General features: G+C 45.1%; 3 protein-coding genes across 10 annotated transcripts in view; 1 reads left to right on the top strand and 2 right to left on the bottom strand.

Annotated features, from left to right (window-relative positions):
- The window catches only part of LOC138123190 (zinc finger protein 541), a 117,004-nt gene extending 99,585 nt beyond the window's left edge, over nucleotides 1–17,419 (top strand). For 3 of the 6 annotated variants that reach the window (XM_069037767.1, XM_069037769.1, XM_069037765.1), the window contains 11 exons: nucleotides 4,156–4,329; nucleotides 6,985–7,194; nucleotides 7,475–9,195; nucleotides 9,246–9,439; nucleotides 9,487–9,672; nucleotides 10,175–10,278; nucleotides 10,330–10,494; nucleotides 10,546–10,716; nucleotides 10,767–10,841; nucleotides 10,891–11,057; nucleotides 11,919–15,087. In XM_069037767.1, coding sequence (XP_068893868.1) covers nucleotides 4,156–4,329; nucleotides 6,985–7,194; nucleotides 7,475–9,195; nucleotides 9,246–9,439; nucleotides 9,487–9,672; nucleotides 10,175–10,278; nucleotides 10,330–10,494; nucleotides 10,546–10,716; nucleotides 10,767–10,841; nucleotides 10,891–11,057; nucleotides 11,919–12,063 — 3,312 coding nt within the window. In that variant the 3' untranslated portion in view covers nucleotides 12,064–15,087. Of the gene's footprint in view, nucleotides 1–4,155; nucleotides 4,330–6,984; nucleotides 7,195–7,474; nucleotides 9,196–9,245; nucleotides 9,440–9,486; nucleotides 9,673–10,174; nucleotides 10,279–10,329; nucleotides 10,495–10,545; nucleotides 10,717–10,766; nucleotides 10,842–10,890; nucleotides 11,092–11,918; nucleotides 15,088–17,291 lie in introns of those variants that run through there. The other 3 variants (XR_011156741.1, XM_069037766.1, XM_069037768.1) reach the window with 3 other exon arrangements.
- Nucleotides 15,119–16,654, bottom strand: LOC138123197 (MYG1 protein). The gene is made up of 6 exons (XM_069037784.1): nucleotides 16,511–16,654; nucleotides 16,291–16,450; nucleotides 16,101–16,240; nucleotides 15,722–16,052; nucleotides 15,421–15,662; nucleotides 15,119–15,370 (listed from the first exon to the last, which is right to left on the bottom strand). The coding sequence occupies exons 1-6, from the start codon at nucleotides 16,579–16,581 to the stop codon at nucleotides 15,193–15,195; spliced, it is 1,122 nt and encodes a 373-aa protein (XP_068893885.1). The 5' UTR covers nucleotides 16,582–16,654; the 3' UTR covers nucleotides 15,119–15,192.
- Nox (NADPH oxidase) overlaps nucleotides 16,844–17,873 on the bottom strand; it is a 73,888-nt gene continuing 72,858 nt past the window's right edge. For 2 of the 3 annotated variants that reach the window (XM_069037771.1, XM_069037772.1), the window contains 3 exons: nucleotides 17,586–17,795; nucleotides 17,332–17,535; nucleotides 16,844–17,282 (listed from right to left, as the gene is read on the bottom strand). In XM_069037771.1, coding sequence (XP_068893872.1) covers nucleotides 17,085–17,282; nucleotides 17,332–17,535; nucleotides 17,586–17,795 — 612 coding nt within the window. In that variant the 3' untranslated portion in view covers nucleotides 16,844–17,084. Of the gene's footprint in view, nucleotides 17,283–17,331; nucleotides 17,536–17,585; nucleotides 17,796–17,873 lie in introns of those variants that run through there. The other variant, XR_011156742.1, reaches the window with a different exon arrangement.

The following is a 17,873-nucleotide window of genomic DNA, read 5'->3' as shown; positions in this document are numbered from 1 at the left end:
CCATTTTTCAATTATTAACTTTTGACTTTCTCAGCTGAAAGGCGAGATAAAGATTTGCGATTTTCTTTATTCTTTTGGTCACGTGAAATTCTTTCCCTTAACTCGAAAAACTTGATAATTTGCTTTTTTATATTTTTGGCGCCTTCACCTTTCTTAAATTATGAATTATAGATTTTCTCGGCTGGTAGCGAAGATAGAGACTTTAGAGATTTATTTTAATCGATTTTTCCTGTGAACATCTATTTAGTAAACACCCCACACTCTCCCTAGATGAGAAAACTGATGTCGATTTTTTTTTCAATCTAGTGGTTCCAAAAGTGTTTAATCCATTAATTAGCAATTTTCTCGGCTGATAACATAGAGATAGAGGTTTGCAATTTTCTTTATGCATTTCCTCAGGTGAATATGTATTCAAGGCTGTCTGGATTCCACTTAGCTCAAAAAACCTACAGGTTGTCGATTTTTTTAGATTTTTACCACGTCCAGCTTTTTCTGATAAGTAATTGTGAATTTTCTCAGCTATATCTACAGATTTTCTTTTTTCATTCGATTTCTCATGTAAAATCCCATAAAATAGACATTTTTGAGTCTCCTCAGCTTGAAAAACAGAAGTGGCGATTTTTTCAGATTTTTGGCGCCTCCACCATTTCTAAATCAGTAATTATGAATTTTCTCCGCTGATAACAAAGATAGAGATTTGAGGTTTTCTTTATTCACTTCCTTATATGAGCATCTATTAAAAAAACTGTCCCGATTTTCCTTAATTCGAAAAACCTTGAAGATGGCGATTTTTTTTAGTTCCTTGCGCCTCCACCATTTTTCAATGATTAATTTTGAATTTTCTCAGCTGACAGGAGAGATAGAGATTTGCGATTTTCTTTATTCTTTTCGTCACGTGAAATTGTATAAAAGGTATTCCCGATTCTTCTTAACTCGAAAAACTTGGTAAATTGCGATTTTTTTTTTATATTTTTGGCGCCTCCACCATTTCTAAATCAGTAATTATGAATTTTCTCCGCTAATAACGAAGATAAAGATTTGAGATTTTCTTTATTCATTTCCTCATATGAGAATCTATAAAAAACTGTCTCGATTTTCCTTAATTAAAAAAAAACTTGAGGATGTCGATTTTTTTTTATATTCTTCGGCGTCTCCACCATTTCTGAATCAGTAATTATGAATTTTCTCCGCTGATAACGAAGATAGAGACTTGAGATTTTCTTTATTCACTTCCTCATATGAGAATCTATAAAAAACTGTCCCGATTTTCCTTAATTCGAAAAACCTTGAAGATGGCGATTTTTTTTAGTTCCTTGCGCCTCCACCATTTTTCAATGATTAATTTTGAATTTTCTCAGCTGACAGGAGAGATAGAGATTTGCGATTTTCTTTATTCTTTTCGTCACGTGAAATTGTATAAAAGGTATTCCCGATTCTTCTTAACTCGAAAAACTTGGTAAATTGCGATTTTTTTTTTATATTTTTGGCGCCTCCACCATTTCTAAATCAGTAATTATGAATTTTCTCCGCTGATAACGAAGATAGAGATTTGAGATTTTCTTTATTCACTTCCTCATATGAGAATCTATTAAAAAAAACTGTCCCGATTTTCCTTAATTCGAAAAACCTTGAATATTGGCGATTTTTTTAAAATTCCTTGCGCCTCCACCATTTTTCAATGATTAACTTTGAATTTTCTCAGCTGACAGGAGAGATAGAAATTTGCGATTTTCTTTATTCTTTTCGTCACGTGAAATTCTATAAAAGGTATTCCCGACTCTCCTTAACTCGAAAAACTTGGTACATGGCGATTTTTTTTAAATATTTTTGGCGCCTCCACCATTTCTAAATCAGTAATTATGAATTTTCTCCGCTAATAACGAAGATAAAGATTTGAGATTTTCTTTATTCATTTCCTCATATGAGAATCTATAAAAAACTGTCTCGATTTTCCTTAATTAAAAAAAAACTTGAGGATGTCGATTTTTTTTTATATTCTTCGGCGTCTCCACCATTTCTGAATCAGTAATTATGAATTTTCTCCGCTGATAACGAAGATAGAGACTTGAGATTTTCTTTATTCACTTCCTCATATGAGAATCTATAAAAAACTGTCCCGATTTTCCTTAATTCGAAAAACCTTGAAGATGGCGATTTTTTTTAGTTCCTTGCGCCTCCACCATTTTTCAATGATTAATTTTGAATTTTCTCAGCTGACAGGAGAGATAGAGATTTGCGATTTTCTTTATTCTTTTCGTCACGTGAAATTGTATAAAAGGTATTCCCGATTCTCCTTAACTCGAAAAACTTGGTAAATGGCGATTTTTTAAAATATTTTTGGCGCCTCCACCATTTCTAAATCAGTAATTATGAATTTTCTCCGCTGATAACGAAGATAGAGATTTGAGATTTTCTTTATTCACTTCCTCATATGAGAATCTATTAAAAAAACTGTCCCGATTTTCCTTAATTCGAAAAACCTTGAAGATGGCAATTTTTTTTAAATTCCTTGCGCCTCCACTATTTTTCAATGATTAACTTTGAATTTTCTCAGCTGACAGGAGAGATAGAAATTTGCAATTTTCTTTATTCTTTTCGTCACGTGAAATTCTATAAAAGGTATTCCCGATTCTCCTTAACTCGAAAAACTTGGTAAATGCCGATTTTTTTTTGATATTTTTGGCGCCTCCACCATTTTTAAATCAGTAATTATGAATTTTCTCCGCTGATAACGAAGATAGAGATTTGAAATTTTCTTTATTCACTTCCTCATATGAGAATCTATAAAAAAAACTGTCTCGATTTTCCTTCATTCAAAAAAACCTTGAGGATTGACGATTTTTTTAGATTCCTGGCGCCTCCGCCATTTTTCAATGATTAACTTTGAATTTTCTCAGCTGACAGGAGAGATAGAGATTTGCGATTTTCTTTATTCTTTTCGTCACGTGAAATTCTATAAAAGGTATTCCCGACTCTCCTTAATTCGATTTTTTTTTTATATTTTTGGCGCCTCCACCATTTCTAAATCAGTAATTATGAATTTTCTCCGCTAATAACGAAGATAAAGATTTGAGATTTTCTTTATTCATTTCCTCATATGAGAATCTATAAAAAACTGTCTCGATTTTCCTTAATTAAAAAAAAACTTGAGGATGTCGATTTTTTTTTATATTCTTCGGCGCCTCCACCATTTCTGAATCAGTAATTATGAATTTTCTCCGCTGATAACGAAGATAGAGATTTGAGATTTTCTTTATTCACTTCCTCATATGAGAATCTATTAAAAAAACTGTCCCGATTTTCCTTAATTCGAAAAACCTTGAAGATGGCAATTTTTTTTAAATTCCTTGCGCCTCCACTATTTTTCAATGATTAACTTTGAATTTTCTCAGCTGACAGGAGAGATAGAAATTTGCGATTTTCTTTATTCTTTTCGTCACGTGAAATTCTATAAAAGGTATTCCCGACTCTCCTTAACTCGAAAAACTTGGTACATGGCGATTTTTTTTAAATATTTTTGGCGCCTCCACCATTTTTAAAACAGTAATTATGAATTTTCTCCGCTGATAACGAAGATAGAGATTTGAAATTTTCTTTATTCACTTCCTCATATGACAATCTATAAAAAAAACTGTCTCGATTTTTCTTCATTCAAAAAAACCTTGAGGATGACGATTTTTTTAGATTCCTGGCGCCTCCGCCATTTTTCAATGATTAACTTTGAATTTTCTCAGCTGACAGTCGAGATAGAGATTTGCGATTTCCTTTATTACCGTAAAAGACACACCGAACTCTCTTTATCTCGAGAAAGGGGGAAGACGTTGAATCTTTTTTAGCTCCCCCACCATTTTTAAATCATTAGTTGTGAATTTTCTCGACTGACGACAGACAAATGACTGCTTTAAGAAAAACTAGCTTGTGTGACGCGGCTGCATCCTGTTGAAATCGGATTCGCGTCGCGACACCGACTCGAAGGGCGTCCGCTTTTAGTTTTCCCTGTAAATGTATCACGTTGTGCCGTCGCGGCGTCGAGAGGAGAACGCAAAGCCCCCTTTAATTAAAAACGATACGGTTGCGGGTGCGTTGCGTGACCACTCGTCTCGTATCGGTGTGCAGTGACAAAGTGCGGTAATTACCGTTTGGTGGTTGTTGCAGGGCGGCAGCGGCGGCAACAACGATGGGCTAACCAAACAACAACTGGATCTAATACATCAAATAATGGAACAAACCCAGAGACAATCCCAATCCGCCAGCAAACCGACAACAAAGCCGGCCGCAAAACCCATTAACAAAACACCAGTCAAAGTGCAGAGGGTGTGGACGTCGACGGTAAGTTCTTGCAACAACAACAACGACGACTGCACCGGCATCTAATTAACGACGTAATGATCACACCGGCGGGTTCGAGCGCCGTTCAAAGCGCCGACATAAACCGGCCTTTTGTACAGCAGCCCCCCGACCATCCCGCAAACGAATTCAATAATTACTCTTTGCATGGAGCAAATTACACTGCCAATTAGTTCCGACAGTGGTTTGCTTTATGAATATAAATGAAATAAGCCCCCGACTCCATGTCGAAACCGCATCGCACTTATACCTGTTCCATTGTATGTAGCCGATTCCTCCCGCGCTTAATCGGCTTTGGGGGCGCAGCCCCACGAACCCCGCCGCAACAATCAGGTTCATCACGAAACGCCAAAAATCAAAACGGACTCTCCGTACACCCCCATGAGCGTCTAGTTTTGATGAGTCGGCCGAGGGGTGGTCGATATTTTTGCATTTAGACGAGCAACACTTGGGGGTGGTTTATTTTCTAAAGCGGCTTAGGTGCAAATCGGATTTCGTACATTTTTCTTAATGCACACCGCCGCCAGATCCACTTAGCAACGGGGACAACAAAAATTTCATGGTTTAGACGGAATTTTGCGCGAGGGTTGTGGCAGGGTGCGGTGCCTTTATTTTTGTTTGCAAAGTGCTAAAAAAATGAGAAAGGGTGACGAATGAAGAAGGAATAAGGGACAAACGTAAAATAAAAGAGGCAAATCAAAACGAAGGGAAAATCATAATTCCAAGAATGGCGTTTTGGCATAGGTAATGGGAGGCCATGATTTATTTGTTTAACGTTGGCAACACTGTTCGATTTCCGTCACTAAAGTGCCTGACATGCGGACCTATCAAAATGAACCTAAGATGTCTGAGTATTCTTCTATTGCAAACTAGTAAAAGTGACAACAATGCACTAGACATTGATGCTATTTATAACCTCAAACAACATGAAAAAGACAAACGTTTTGATGGAATAAGTAGATGCAGGTTTCGAAATATTGATTTGTTAAGAAAAGTCCAAAATAATAGGAACAATACACGATTCAGCTTTGAAAAGTGAAATGCATGTTTTATTAAGAACCTGAACGGTCACACCGCTGACCTAAAAACCTTCTGGACCACTTTCACATCCCTGGCACCCTTAAATCTCAAGGTGACGCCACCTGTCTCGCAACGTATCATTTTTGAAAAAACTGGGAATAAAAAGCATTTTTCCCCTATCAAAGGGAGCAGTTTTGGGCCTTGTCGAACGGCGGCGTAAACACCCCCCGATCGCATTAATCGTCGAAATCGCGCAAAGGGGTGAACGCGGAGCCGGTCGGGAGGGTCAAGGGTCGGGCGGTTCTCACAGCATCCCCTCGGCCATCGGCGTTCGTTAATCCAACAGGTAAGAGTCGGGCGAGAGACAACGGCCCATCTCCGCCGCCGCCGACAGCGGCAGCGCGAACGTGCGTCACCGACTCGCCCAATTTTAATCGTATTAATTCGCACGCCCCATTCCGCTAATTGGGGCTCAAGACCTGCCCGAATCCCGGAACGAATTCATTTTTCGCGAGAGGCTCGCTTTCCAATTAGTTCGCCACGGTTAAAATTTCAAGTGATTAATTACAGGTCAAAGTAATTACTAACTTGTAAAAAGTTGAAGTAAAAACCGCCCCCCGTCGTCGCCGCCGCCCCCGCCCTCCTCCGAACGACAGCTTGTTATATTTATTTTATGTCCGAAGTTTTACGTCCTTTTCAGCTGTTCGTTCGTGTTTCGCTTTTGACTTGTGCGCAAACTTCTCTAATTATCGGGACTAGTTCGCAGGGCGAAAGCGAAATGCCACCGTAATTGTCCGCATTGTTAACATCGCTCGTCCAGGAAACAAATTTCGATTATTGCCGACGTCGACGTTCGATCACATCGACGGAATTCGTACGCGTCGGGGGCCGGCGCCGCCCCCACGCCCCACTAATTACTCGCGAGCCACGCAACGACTTTTTCACCTAGTTTTTCACGTTCAATTTACTCCCCGCACAAAAAAACCCAAAAAAAAAACACCCGTCCCCTCCGAAAACGCAGCTCCACACGAAAGAGGCACAAGCAGGAGGCGGCGATAATCCACGTTTGTGCTCGGCATGAACCTGAACACGTAAAATTTCAATTCAATCTCTCAAAATCGGCGCACGAGAGCGAGCACACTTGCCGTTGCCGAGTTGCGATTTTTGTGATTTTCGAAGGAAAACAAGTGTGATGGTAGGATCGCGTTGTTCGCTTTTGTCGATCAACGCCAATTTGCCAATTAGCCGCCCCCATGACACGTGAACACGGTTATTACGGATTTGTTTTGAGCGGGAACGCGCCCCCCAAACCTGAAACCGTCAAGATCGGTTTCATCTGATCCGGTTATCTGGACCGTGTGACGTCATCACACATTGACCACCTTGCGATTTATCCCCTCGATGCGTGCAGTCATAGTGTCGACTTTGGCAGTGCGCGGAGATGGATCAGCGGTGGCACCTCTACCGCCTCGTCGACGGGCAGGTATCTGCCGTACGGGGGCGGGCGCGTCTCGCACCCCCTCCGGGCGGCGCCCGATGTCCTGTTTATTTTAATGTAAAACGAAGCGGAGTTAATTAAGCGAAAAAAATTTCATTGAAGTCTCGTTGTGTGCACAGACGCAGCAGACTTCGTCAAACAAAACAAGTGGAAGCGCTACGAGTCCGCAGGCGAAAGTTACCACCACCACCCCGTCGACGTCCCCGGCCGCCGCCGCCCCCAACAAACCCGAGCCCAAGCCCGTCGAGTGCAACCTATGTCACAGGAAATTCAAGAACATACCGGCCCTCAACGGCCACATGCGCCTCCACGGGGGCTACTTCAAGAAGGTATCACCGCACACTAATCTAACCTAACTAACTAACTAGGGTAGCTAGAGAGGGATGTGCAAAGGAAAATAGACAGATAGGGACTGAGAGCGAAAATGAATTAGGAATTGCGTGGGGGGCGCTGATATCCCTCCGCTCCTCGGAGTAGATTTGTTAAAACGCTGTCAAAGTGCGTCAAGTATCAAAAACGTCAAATGAGGGCGCTTCTTATTTGGTGGACGGATATTGGTGACCTCTATTTTAGGTGACGGCAGGTGGGTTAATTCGGGAGGCTTTCCAGGATGCGGAGAACAAGAAGTGCGAGAAGAAGGACGCGAACGGACCGCCGCTGCAGACGGCGAGCGTGAGCGTGCGGGCCCTCATCGAGGAGAAGATAATCAACAAGCGCATCACGAACCCCCAACCGACGGCGTCGTCGGAGGACAGCCAGAAGACGACGGCGCCGCCGCTGTTCCCGCTAACTGTGCATTCCTCGGCGGGCAACTCGAGCGACCTGGACGCGAAGATGACCTCGTTCGTGGTGCCGGCGCCGCCCCAGCAGACGGCGGAGAAAGCACGAAGACATTCCGACGCCGAGGCCTTCACCGTGTCCAGAACGTCGACGACCCAGCAGAAAGCCGAGGCCCTGGCAGATCTCATCCTGAAGAGGGACAAAGTCTCCGTCAAACGTACTACCTCCGATCCCGGACAATCCTCCCAGATCATCCAGTTCCAGTCGGCGGACTCGTTCACCCTGACCGGGGTGGCCTACCAGTCGGAGGACGGCGAGTACCTCTCGCCCAGTCTGCAAGACGAGGTGTTCACGCAGGTCCAGGACACGATGCTGCTCCAGGGGGTCGACCCCCACCAGCTGGCCTCCATACAGTTCCAGACCGACACGCTGCTCCAGGACCAGAACGACCAGCAGCTGCAGGACATCGCGCTCGAGGACTACGCGAACCTGCAGGAGGCGGTGGTGCAGTCGCCGTCGTACCAGTCGAGCCACTCGGTCAACCAGGAGTTGCAAGCGGTGCTGGACTCGCCGCTTCCGGAGAGTCTCGCAGAGTTCAGCACGTTTCACTCCACCACCAACCTGGACATACCCTCGCCGGGGTACCAGACGCAGTCGCCGGCGCAGTTCACCGGGTCCCCTCGTACCTCGCTCACGGCGCAGTCGCCCCTACAGAGTCCGCTGATCCGGCACGACTCCCCGGGGTTCGCGTATCCGACTCCTCCGGCAAGCCACGAAGGACAGAGTCCCTGCTTCGGCCAGAACACTCTCCTCCCGATGGTCTCCCCCAAGCAGAACGAGTTCGGACAGGTCGTGGAGAGGGGAGTCGACGAACCCCCCCAAGCTTCGTCTCCTCTGTCGGCGGCGTTCTTCACCTCGACGATGTCGAGCTCCGCCGCCGTCGAAGAAGCCCTCGAGGAAGTCCTCCCGGGGGAGAGCATCCCGACTGACGACATTTACCCCCTCACGAACTCGCCTCCACCTCGATCACCTCTTTCGGTCGGTCTGACTCCAGTACCTTCCCCGCTCTCCAATATCGTGACGACTTCCGTATCTTCGCCTCATCCTTCGACCACCTTCGCTCCTTCCCCCAACACGGTGACGTTCCCGATGTCGCCCCACTACACGCTCCAGTCGCAGATGATGCCCAACTCGGAGGACCCGCTGCTGTCGAGCAGCCCCAAAGACTTCGCCGCTCGGAAAAAGTTCGAGTTCAACGGCGTCCCCTTGAGGGTGATAAGCAACAACGGCCTCCTAGACCTGAACAGTTCAAACTTCGCCGGCATCTTGGTCGACGCCAACGGCGAGATCAAGTTCATCCAGACCGGGGGCAACTTCCAAGCCAAGAACTTCCTCCTGGCCAACACTTCGCTGGCCCCCGCTCAAGAAGACGACAAGCAGAAACTCCAAAAGGTGCTCAAGATTCCAACGAAGCAGATCATCGCCCGGCCTAAGCAGATAATCGACCTGAAGAGAGAAGAGAACAACGACGTTTTCCTCAGCCCCACAACGTAAGCCCCACGTTCGCAGACCGCGCTCCGGTTCTAACAGTTCGCTCTAGGATCCCGGCGAGTCCGGTCCGGACCTCCAGGAAACGGCCCCGGAGCGAGCCCCTCCAGCTCCCCGTCTTCCACCAGTCGAAGCTGAGGGCGACGAGGAGCAAACCCCAAGGCTTCGCCCCGTACACGCCGCAGCCGATCCTGAACCCCCAGAGGCCGGGCACGGGCCTCTACGCCAACATCAAGATCAAGACAGGTGAGTAGAGGGCGCCACGCGTCGACCCCACTGACCGCTCCTTCCAGAGGAGGAGTCGAACTGGAGCAGCGACCCCATCCCGGAGAGCGACTCTACGCCACACGTGAACGTGGGGGCCCAGTTCCAGTGCGCGGTGCCCCCTTTTACGTCCGCTCCTAACAGGACTAATCCGGAGCCGACCTACGAGGACCTCTTGTGGGATCCCGGCATAAACGGGTGCACCGACATTGAAGGTAACCAGTTGCGCCAAAATTTGCAAAACTGGAGGCAGACGGGCCGCTTCCTGTCAAATCGAACAACCAAAGAAGATGGAGGTCTTGAGCGTCCGCTCAGGAATCAAAATGGCGGATGCGAACCATTTTCTCGTGTGACACAGATGAATCTAACCCCTCTGTTTTATAGATCTCGTCGCGACAAAGCGAACCAAGAAAGCTGCAAGTTTCTGTCTCTGATACGAATCGAGAAATTGGTAATTTGTGTTGTCTGTGTCGGGGGTGCTCTTCAAGGTGACCGTTTGAGCCCTCGACCATCCACAGATGTGACAAATTGTATTTTTTTGTTTTTTGTCGTTTCGTTCTCTACTAATTCCCTCGCTGTTAATTTGTTGAAAGAGGATTTGGCAGGGAGCGACGGCCGCCTCCCCGTCGGCTCATCGAACAAACCCCAGTTTTGCTTGTTGTTTGAGCCACGCTGTGGCGATTTCAACAGGTGTGTGTTAGCATTGAATATGTGCAGTTGACATGTACTTGGATTTCGCGTGCTGCGCTGCAGTTCCCGGTGGAGGGAGGAACAAGGAGTACGCCATGCACCTCTTGCACCTGTGCGGCGGCAACATTCACGTAAGTCCGTTCGTTGGCGGGGCCTGTCCGAGTCACGAGTCCCCCTTGCAGGACGCGATGCTCAAGCTGATGCAGCCCGCGCCGATCCTCCCGTCGGACCACCCCCTCCTCTGCTACCAGTACAGCGAGAGCGACAAGTGGACGTCCTCAGAAACCGACGTTTTCCACAAAGCCCTGCTCAAGCACGACAAGGACTTCTGCAGCATCGCCCGAGAGGTGCGTAGCTACCGATCGGGAGTGGCGGTCCGTGCTGACGGGGTGTTTCAGATCGGGACGAAGACCGTGAAGCAGTGCGTCCAGTTCTACTACGTGTGGAAGAAGGTGTGCGTCGACGAGTACCGCAAGCTGAAGTATCTGCGGGAGCGGCGGCACAACCACTCGAAGGGCGCGGAGTCGGACGCGGAGGAGAAGCCGTATCCCGACGCCAAGCTGCTGGGGGTAAAGCGCCACCGATGCTGTCTCCACCGGGGGTTAACGTTCTCTCTTAGATTGTAGATAGCGGTTCTCCCATGCCCGTCCAGGAGACGAGGAGTTTCATTTGCGAGTTCGCAGACTGCTCAGCCGTGAGTATTCGCGTTTGTGAGGTTTGCGGTGCTGACCGGTTTGTTGCAGAGTTTTAACTCGCGCGCCGCCCTCAACGGGCACATACGAATCCACGGGGGCACCGCCAGGAACTCTCCCACGCCGTCTGCGAACGCAGACAAGCGCACCACCTCCGTTACTTCGACAGTATGTCATCCCGACTCGACAGAAGATTACCCCTGTAAGATCTGCGGGAAGTAAGTGTACTCCATTCAACATAGCATAGCTAAGGTAAATGATCGGTGTGTTGCGTCCTCTGCTTACGTGCTAACACTATCGTTATTCTTACTACAACATCCAGTGAGCGGACTAAGGTATCTTTTAGTTACCCTTCGGGTCGTTCGGCCCGGGGCGACCTTTTTATCCTTTCAGTTCATGTGTACAGTTTTATTTATGTTGTTCAGTTTAGTTTTTCGTTTTCGCATGGGTTAGTTTCACTTGTTTCTTATGCAGACTTCTTTGCTACCGGAGTTACCATAGATTCTTAATAGTGGAACAAATTATTAGAGAACATGTGATACATTGCACGTGAGCATGTCACAACAAACATCCATTGAACAGGACCGATCATCCTACACAAAAATACCGAAAGTTTGACACTCTAGTGCCGGCCTCCGGCGGACTCCCCCCACAACTACCCCACTGCACTTTTCAACGTCCGAAAACAAATAAAACGTAAAATTAATTGAAAAAACAACACATTTTACATTCCTCGAGAAGTCAAAAAAAAAACTGAATGACATCTGTCAACAACGTCAATTGATGAACACTCTACGGCTGCATTTTTTGTGATCAAAAGAAGAAGGTAAAGCTTAGGAGAGTCGAGAATGCGGCCACGGACAGGATGTTATTATTATTTTTTTAAATAAATTAAATCGGTTTCTTTGAGAAAGTTTAAATTGTTGTTGACGGATCTGTCCTGCTTTTAGTTTGACATTTAACGTTTGACGTTTGTGATTGTTGTTGGGTGTGTTAAAATTGGGGGGCCGCCGGAGGGCGGTGCGTCGGCACTTTCGCCCCCATGGTGTTTTTAACGTGTAGTTTTTGGTGTTCGACAGAGTCTTTACAAAGATCAAGAGCCGGAGCGCCCACATGAAGTCGCATCGACCACCCGATGCGGAGCCCGTAAAACGCAGAGAAAAAGAAGCGCACCATTCGTGTACAAGCTTTGAACTTTCCGTGCCAAGCCCGTACAACACTTAGTAGTAGGAGTATGCAGAGAGAAGGAATCAAATCGTCGATAAATAAAATTTAAAAAATAATCAAAAACAGGTAAAGGGCAATCAAAAAGTTTTCAGTTCGAGTGTCAGATCAAAATAGCAGAAAATTTATAATTGCGTACCACAAAAGACATGTAAATTGTTCAAAAGAGAAATTAGAGAATTGTAGGTGAAAAAGAATTGAAAAAAGATATAGGTAGAGTAGTTGTACAAATTGCAATCCACATATTACAGAGATTTATATTTAATATTGATAGGGGTTGTGTCGCGTTACACTGTCGTAACGTTAGTGCCTTTTCGAATGTCGAGTGAGACACTATTAGCTCGCGTTACTTTGTAGGTAACGTGCGCTCTTTCAGTACCACAGTGATCTGGTATATTGAATTAGTGCTCAGAAGTTCAACTTGCACGATACTCGGTTTCCTCCTGTAAGTTCTCACGAGCAATAGATCTGAACTCAAAAACTAAATAATCAAATATCATAATGGCCATAATTAGCGTGAACTATACGTATTAAGAGGCGAAGGCGGCGCCCTCTCTCCCTCGGGCTAAAGTACGTCGCGGATTTGCTCAAACAAAACTTGTTCACACATACTTTTTACCTACCTTTAGTCGAGTCTTAGGGAATCTGGTGATTTGTTAGCACCGATGAGGCGTCGAAAATGTGCCACTGAGCCGGAAACGGGAGACGGGACATCGGATCCGCCCACTTTTTTAAAGTTGGTACTACTCGGTACTATTTAACTCTGTGTTGTGATCTTTTTAAAAGTCTATTACTATGAATCTATTTATATTAATACTTAATATGATAAATATTTGTACATGTTACTGTATGTATGATATTAGAGATAAATTAGGGTCGGCGCGTCGCCAGGGGAAGTCCCGGGCTTTTCCAGTAAAAAAATGACAATCCACTTCATTTTATTCGTATTTATGTATCGGTGTTTTTTGAGTGTCTGGCAACAAGACATTAAACATAGGTTAAGTCGCTTATCATCCGTTGATTGATATTATAATATAATATATTATCGAGTTCACTGTTGGATGTTTTATGAAAGAGAGAGAAAAAAAGCAAATCAAATGTTTGTTGTATGTTGTTTTACATAAACGAATAACTAAATGCTCATGAGACGGCGAGGTATGTAGGTTAGGTGTGCTTGGGCTCCTCTGGCTGGGGACACGACCGCAGACTGGGCCACTTGCTGGTAGTCTAGGATCAGGTGCTCAGACCTATCAATTAATTGTTGTTATTAATGTACCTACCTAGAATTGACAGGCATTTGCTGCTGTTACGACAAATTTTCCGATAGAGTAGCCCGACGAAATTCGTTTCCCATATCAGATCGATCATCATTGTTTCCTTTCTTCACACCCACACGCGCACACTATTACATGATGCTACTTACTCTACGTACTAACATGAACTAATCTAATCACGGCCTAATGTTGTGGTGTAGTCGGAACAAAAACCGAAACGTTTTTACTTGTGATATAATAAAATACTACTACTACTGTTGAATGTTACGAGAAATGTCTGTCAGTTCGTCTAGATGATGATCACCTTGTGTTGTTATTACGTATATGTGACTTGACACTAGATCTTTTAAGTGTGATTCGAGAACAATCATTCATGTAAAATAATAATAATAATAAACCTAAAATTGCTGTGGTCTTTCAAGAGAATAAATAAAATAAACAAATGTACACAATACCTGACTACTGTCCGGCGTCGTTTTCGCCGCCGCCCGGCGATCCCCCGGGGGCTTTAGTTCGGACGTTTTTGTTGAAAAGTCTAAACGAAACTAGTATGAATGCGTGCCTGTACGATGATTTCATTTGTGCCAACGTTGGATATCATAGTTGAGCTTAGCAAAGTGTCATGTAACATATTTTAGTATAAAGTGCTTGTATATTTGTAAATAGGCTAAATATTTACCCTTTTCGCACCGACATCTGCCAACAATCACGACTTTCATCCGTTCGTTCTTTTCCACGTTTTGCGTTCGCACCGATTCTTGGCACATGTCGTGTTTTGTAAATGTTTGAGGTTTTATTGATAGATTTTTGCCAAATTGTTTGACCCCGTTGCATCGCCATTTGTAGAGGGGACGTGTAGTATGCAATAAGCTATACATAAGAAAATTTACTCTGTGTACTTGACGAATTTGTTTCCGTTCGGCCGCGCGCGCGCCGCCACCGTCTGCGACCCACACCTTCACCTGTCGCACCCGCCGACGACGTCGCGCCCCCACTGACATCTGCTTCGTTCTGTCTGTCGTCGAAAACAGAGATCGAACCGTTCCCTATCCGTACCTGACACTTTTCACATTTTTCATTCATCGTTACATACCCGTTTCGGTACTAACCGTACTAACCTGTTGTGTTGTTTCCTCTAGAGTTGAGTGCGTTTAATATTTAAACACAAAAATAATAAAACAAAAACAGAGTATTCCTCCCCAACTTGATGATGATAAAGTAAGATGATGAATTCGTGTAATATTTTACATTTATGATGTCTCAAGATGTTGTGCTCATTTTATATCAAATAATAACAAAATGTACATCTTTAATCAAATGTCAATACTTGTAGCTCAAACTTTTTATATTTTTTTCAATCCGAATAATACAATCTGTAGATTTTTATGACCGCGTGCGTCATGACAGTGTGTTCAAATTTGAGATTTTTTGCAGTTGTATTTTTGTACCTCCAAAATTTTATTTGCCCTCATCAATTATAGACAATCCCCGGTCAGATGAAACTATAACTGCAACGAAACCTCAATGTTGTAAAAAAAAATAGTAGAAATACTCTACATGCGTTTGTAACTGTAATCCAGTTTTCTATCTTGTGTTATATATACATATATTAATAATTGTTTTGTTTGACTGTTTTAAAAAAGATATTTGTTGTTAAATTCTGTCCAAATATTTCCAAACGTATGTTTAAAAAGTGTATATGTATATACTTGTATTATTGTATGCACAATAAAATATGGCGTTGTAATTACGTCGAGACCTATCTACAACAAAAACCCACCTCATCTCGAAATCCTTTTTATTCGCTTTTTTAATTAAAAAATTACGCTTACATCTTGCGCGAGACGCGTCACCTTTACTCCCTGTCGGCAGGTGGCGCTGTCAAGCTCTTGAGCGCCATCTGCAGGGCGCCCTCTCTCGTCTTGTTGCCGCCGATGAATCCCGTCGAGTGGCAGAACACGCACCCTTCTATCCCCGCGATCGACGTCAACTGGTCGTCTCTCACCCCTCGCCAGTCCTTGTGCAGGAACACCCTGAAAGTCGCTTCTCAGAAAACGAAAAAAAGCGTCATCGACGGTCGAACCTGCAGATGAAACTGTCGGGTTGGATGGGGATCCCCTGGACTCGCCACGAGTCGTTCGGGTCGTGAAAAATGACGAATTTCAGTTCGCCCCCGATGTTCATCTCGTCTTCGAGGGCCATGAGGTGGTCCTTCCAGGGACAGCGCTCTTCCAAGAGCATGATCTCGCCGGTCGGGTGGATTTTTTTCCGGTTTTCGATGGAGCTTCGCACGATTTGGCGCGCCGGCCACCACACGGTCGCCGCCTTAAGAAATTGAAGCCAATCGAATTAAAATAAAATGAACGAATCGATATACTGCGCACCTCCACTACTCTCTCTATGAACTCGGTACCGGCGAGATTCATCGCCTTCGCGAACAATTCGTTGGTGGATTCGGGCTGCGGCGAATTCCACTCGGGGTTCAATCTGTGGATCCGCGCGCTCAAGTTCGTGTTGATGCGGTACCTCGGCTTGCCCTCGGCGTACATCGGCACCCCATTATCGATCGCGTCCAACTCTTCCACGAACCCCTCATAGACGTAGAGAAAGATATTGTGCAAACAATTCGCCGGTATCGGATAATCGTTTTGTTGCAAAATCTGTTCGATCACGTCCAGACCGTAATGCGCGTACACCAACCCGGCCGAACTTAACCTAAAAACCCGACAGTCAATTGTTTTCCCAAATGTCAAAATGACCTACTTGATGGTGTTTTTCTTGGCAAGGTCGGGCCGCACCGAGGTCAGAGTGTCTTCAAAACCACGCTGGTGGTGGTCGAATCTGTACGTTTTGGGGTTGTAGACGCCGCCGACGTCGACCACAACGTCGCACGTGTCTAAAATCTACACTTTTTATTAGGGGAGGTTCATTAGCAGAGATGGAAAATACGCACGGACATGTCTCTCGTTCTGACGATTTCGGCGTCGCGGTATTCGGGGAGCTGTTTCAACATGTAGCAAGCTAGAGCCTCGTCGCAATGGAAAACACCGTTATGGGTCCCGATTTTCTTTAATATTTTTGGAAGTTTACTGTCCGTGGCCATCGTAGCGAACCTGAAATTTGAACGAGACCGGTTTGATTAAGAGAGTGGCGGGAAAACGAGGTTCACGCACCCGTTCCACACCTTCAGCGCTACAGAACAACCGCAGCGGAATGCTTTGGAGCTCGAAATAAGTAAATCCATGCATAACCTAGAAATTCACCACTACTCTGTTGACAGTTGTGATGCGCATGCGCGTGGCAACACTCTAACCTGATAATTTTCTTTTTACAATTTTCTTTAAAATCTTGCACCCAATTGAACGATTTCTACTTTAGAACCTCTATTTATTTAATTTTGTGTTCCATTTAAAGAACTGCGATATTTTAGAAAGTACACGGTGTGTACAATAGATCATTGTGGTGTATTGCTGGTTGTCTAGATGTGGGGTAAAGAAAAGCCACTACAGATTTAAAAATGGAAAGTGTATTTATTACAATTAACGCTATACAAACAACGTACTAATAGTAGAGCAGATAAAATTATAAGAGACTAAAAGACCCATTACCGAGTGATAGTTGATACAATTGAGAGGTTAAGAGAGCGCTAGAATTAATAGGAGGGTAGGTTAAGACTAATATACAAAAGAAATAAATAATGTGAATAAATATGATACAAATTACAGCGTACAAATTTACAAAACAACATCAAAAGACTTCCTTCCGGAAACTAAACCCATACTGATCACATTTTACTCTAATAATCCTGGCGAGCTGCGGCGGTCCACAATAGAACACCGTTACTTTACCTTTCTTTTGGTCTAGAATTTGTTTGAACACTTTGTCCCAATTGGGCCTGCCGGCGTTGGTTCTCGTCTTCAATCCGGTAATCAAATCCCTCTTTTCCTGAAACAGAACGTTCCGTCGTCACTGCCAAACGATCTCGCCGACTCACTTTCTCGTGGAGCAGGTCCAGAGCCAGCTGCAGCCCGACCGCTTTCATGTCGGTCTTCTGCAGGGCGCTGGTGATGTACATGTGCATCTCCAGGAAGCGCTCCATGGCGCCGCCCAGCTCCGCCTGCTCGATCTCGAGCTGCGACAGCAAATTGACGAACCACTCGAACGACCTCTGGTTCCTGTTTATCCAGAAGAAGTCGACCTGCAGAGGAACGGTTAGTGAAAGTGCGCGGGGGAGGGTCGTGGGCGTACTTTTCTCAGGTTCATCACGGTGGCGGGGATCTCGCTGGCCCAGGCGAACTTGCACCGGGGGCAGCAGTGCCTCGCCTTCCAGTATCTGTGCATGATGGACTGGAGGATGGAGGCGAAGGGGGTCACCCCGATCCCCGTCGCTATCAGGACGGCGTGTTGGGCGCGGAAGATGTGGCTCGAGGGGGCGCCGTAAGGGCCGTCCAAGTATATCTACCCGAAAAGAGAAATTATCCGACGAAAACGCAACCGGACCCACCAGAAAATTAGTAATTTCTTCTTTGTTATGGT

Source organism: Tenebrio molitor, chromosome 2 (assembly GCF_963966145.1).
Source record: "Tenebrio molitor chromosome 2, icTenMoli1.1, whole genome shotgun sequence".
In the NCBI taxonomy this organism is placed as follows: domain Eukaryota; kingdom Metazoa; phylum Arthropoda; class Insecta; order Coleoptera; family Tenebrionidae; genus Tenebrio; species Tenebrio molitor.
This window is presented reverse-complemented; position numbering and strand designations above follow the sequence as displayed.

Coding starts and splice junctions, on each gene's coding strand:
- LOC138123197 (XM_069037784.1), bottom strand. CDS start 16,581: ATGGATTTACTTATTTCGAGCTCCAAAGCATTCCGCTGCGGTTGTTCT. Junction 15,663..15,721: donor TCATAGAGAGAGTAGTGGAG/GTGCGCAGTATA, acceptor CAATTTCTTAAG/GCGGCGACCGTGTGGTGGCC. Junction 15,371..15,420: donor CCCGACAGTTTCATCTGCAG/GTTCGACCGTCG, acceptor AGCGACTTTCAG/GGTGTTCCTGCACAAGGACT.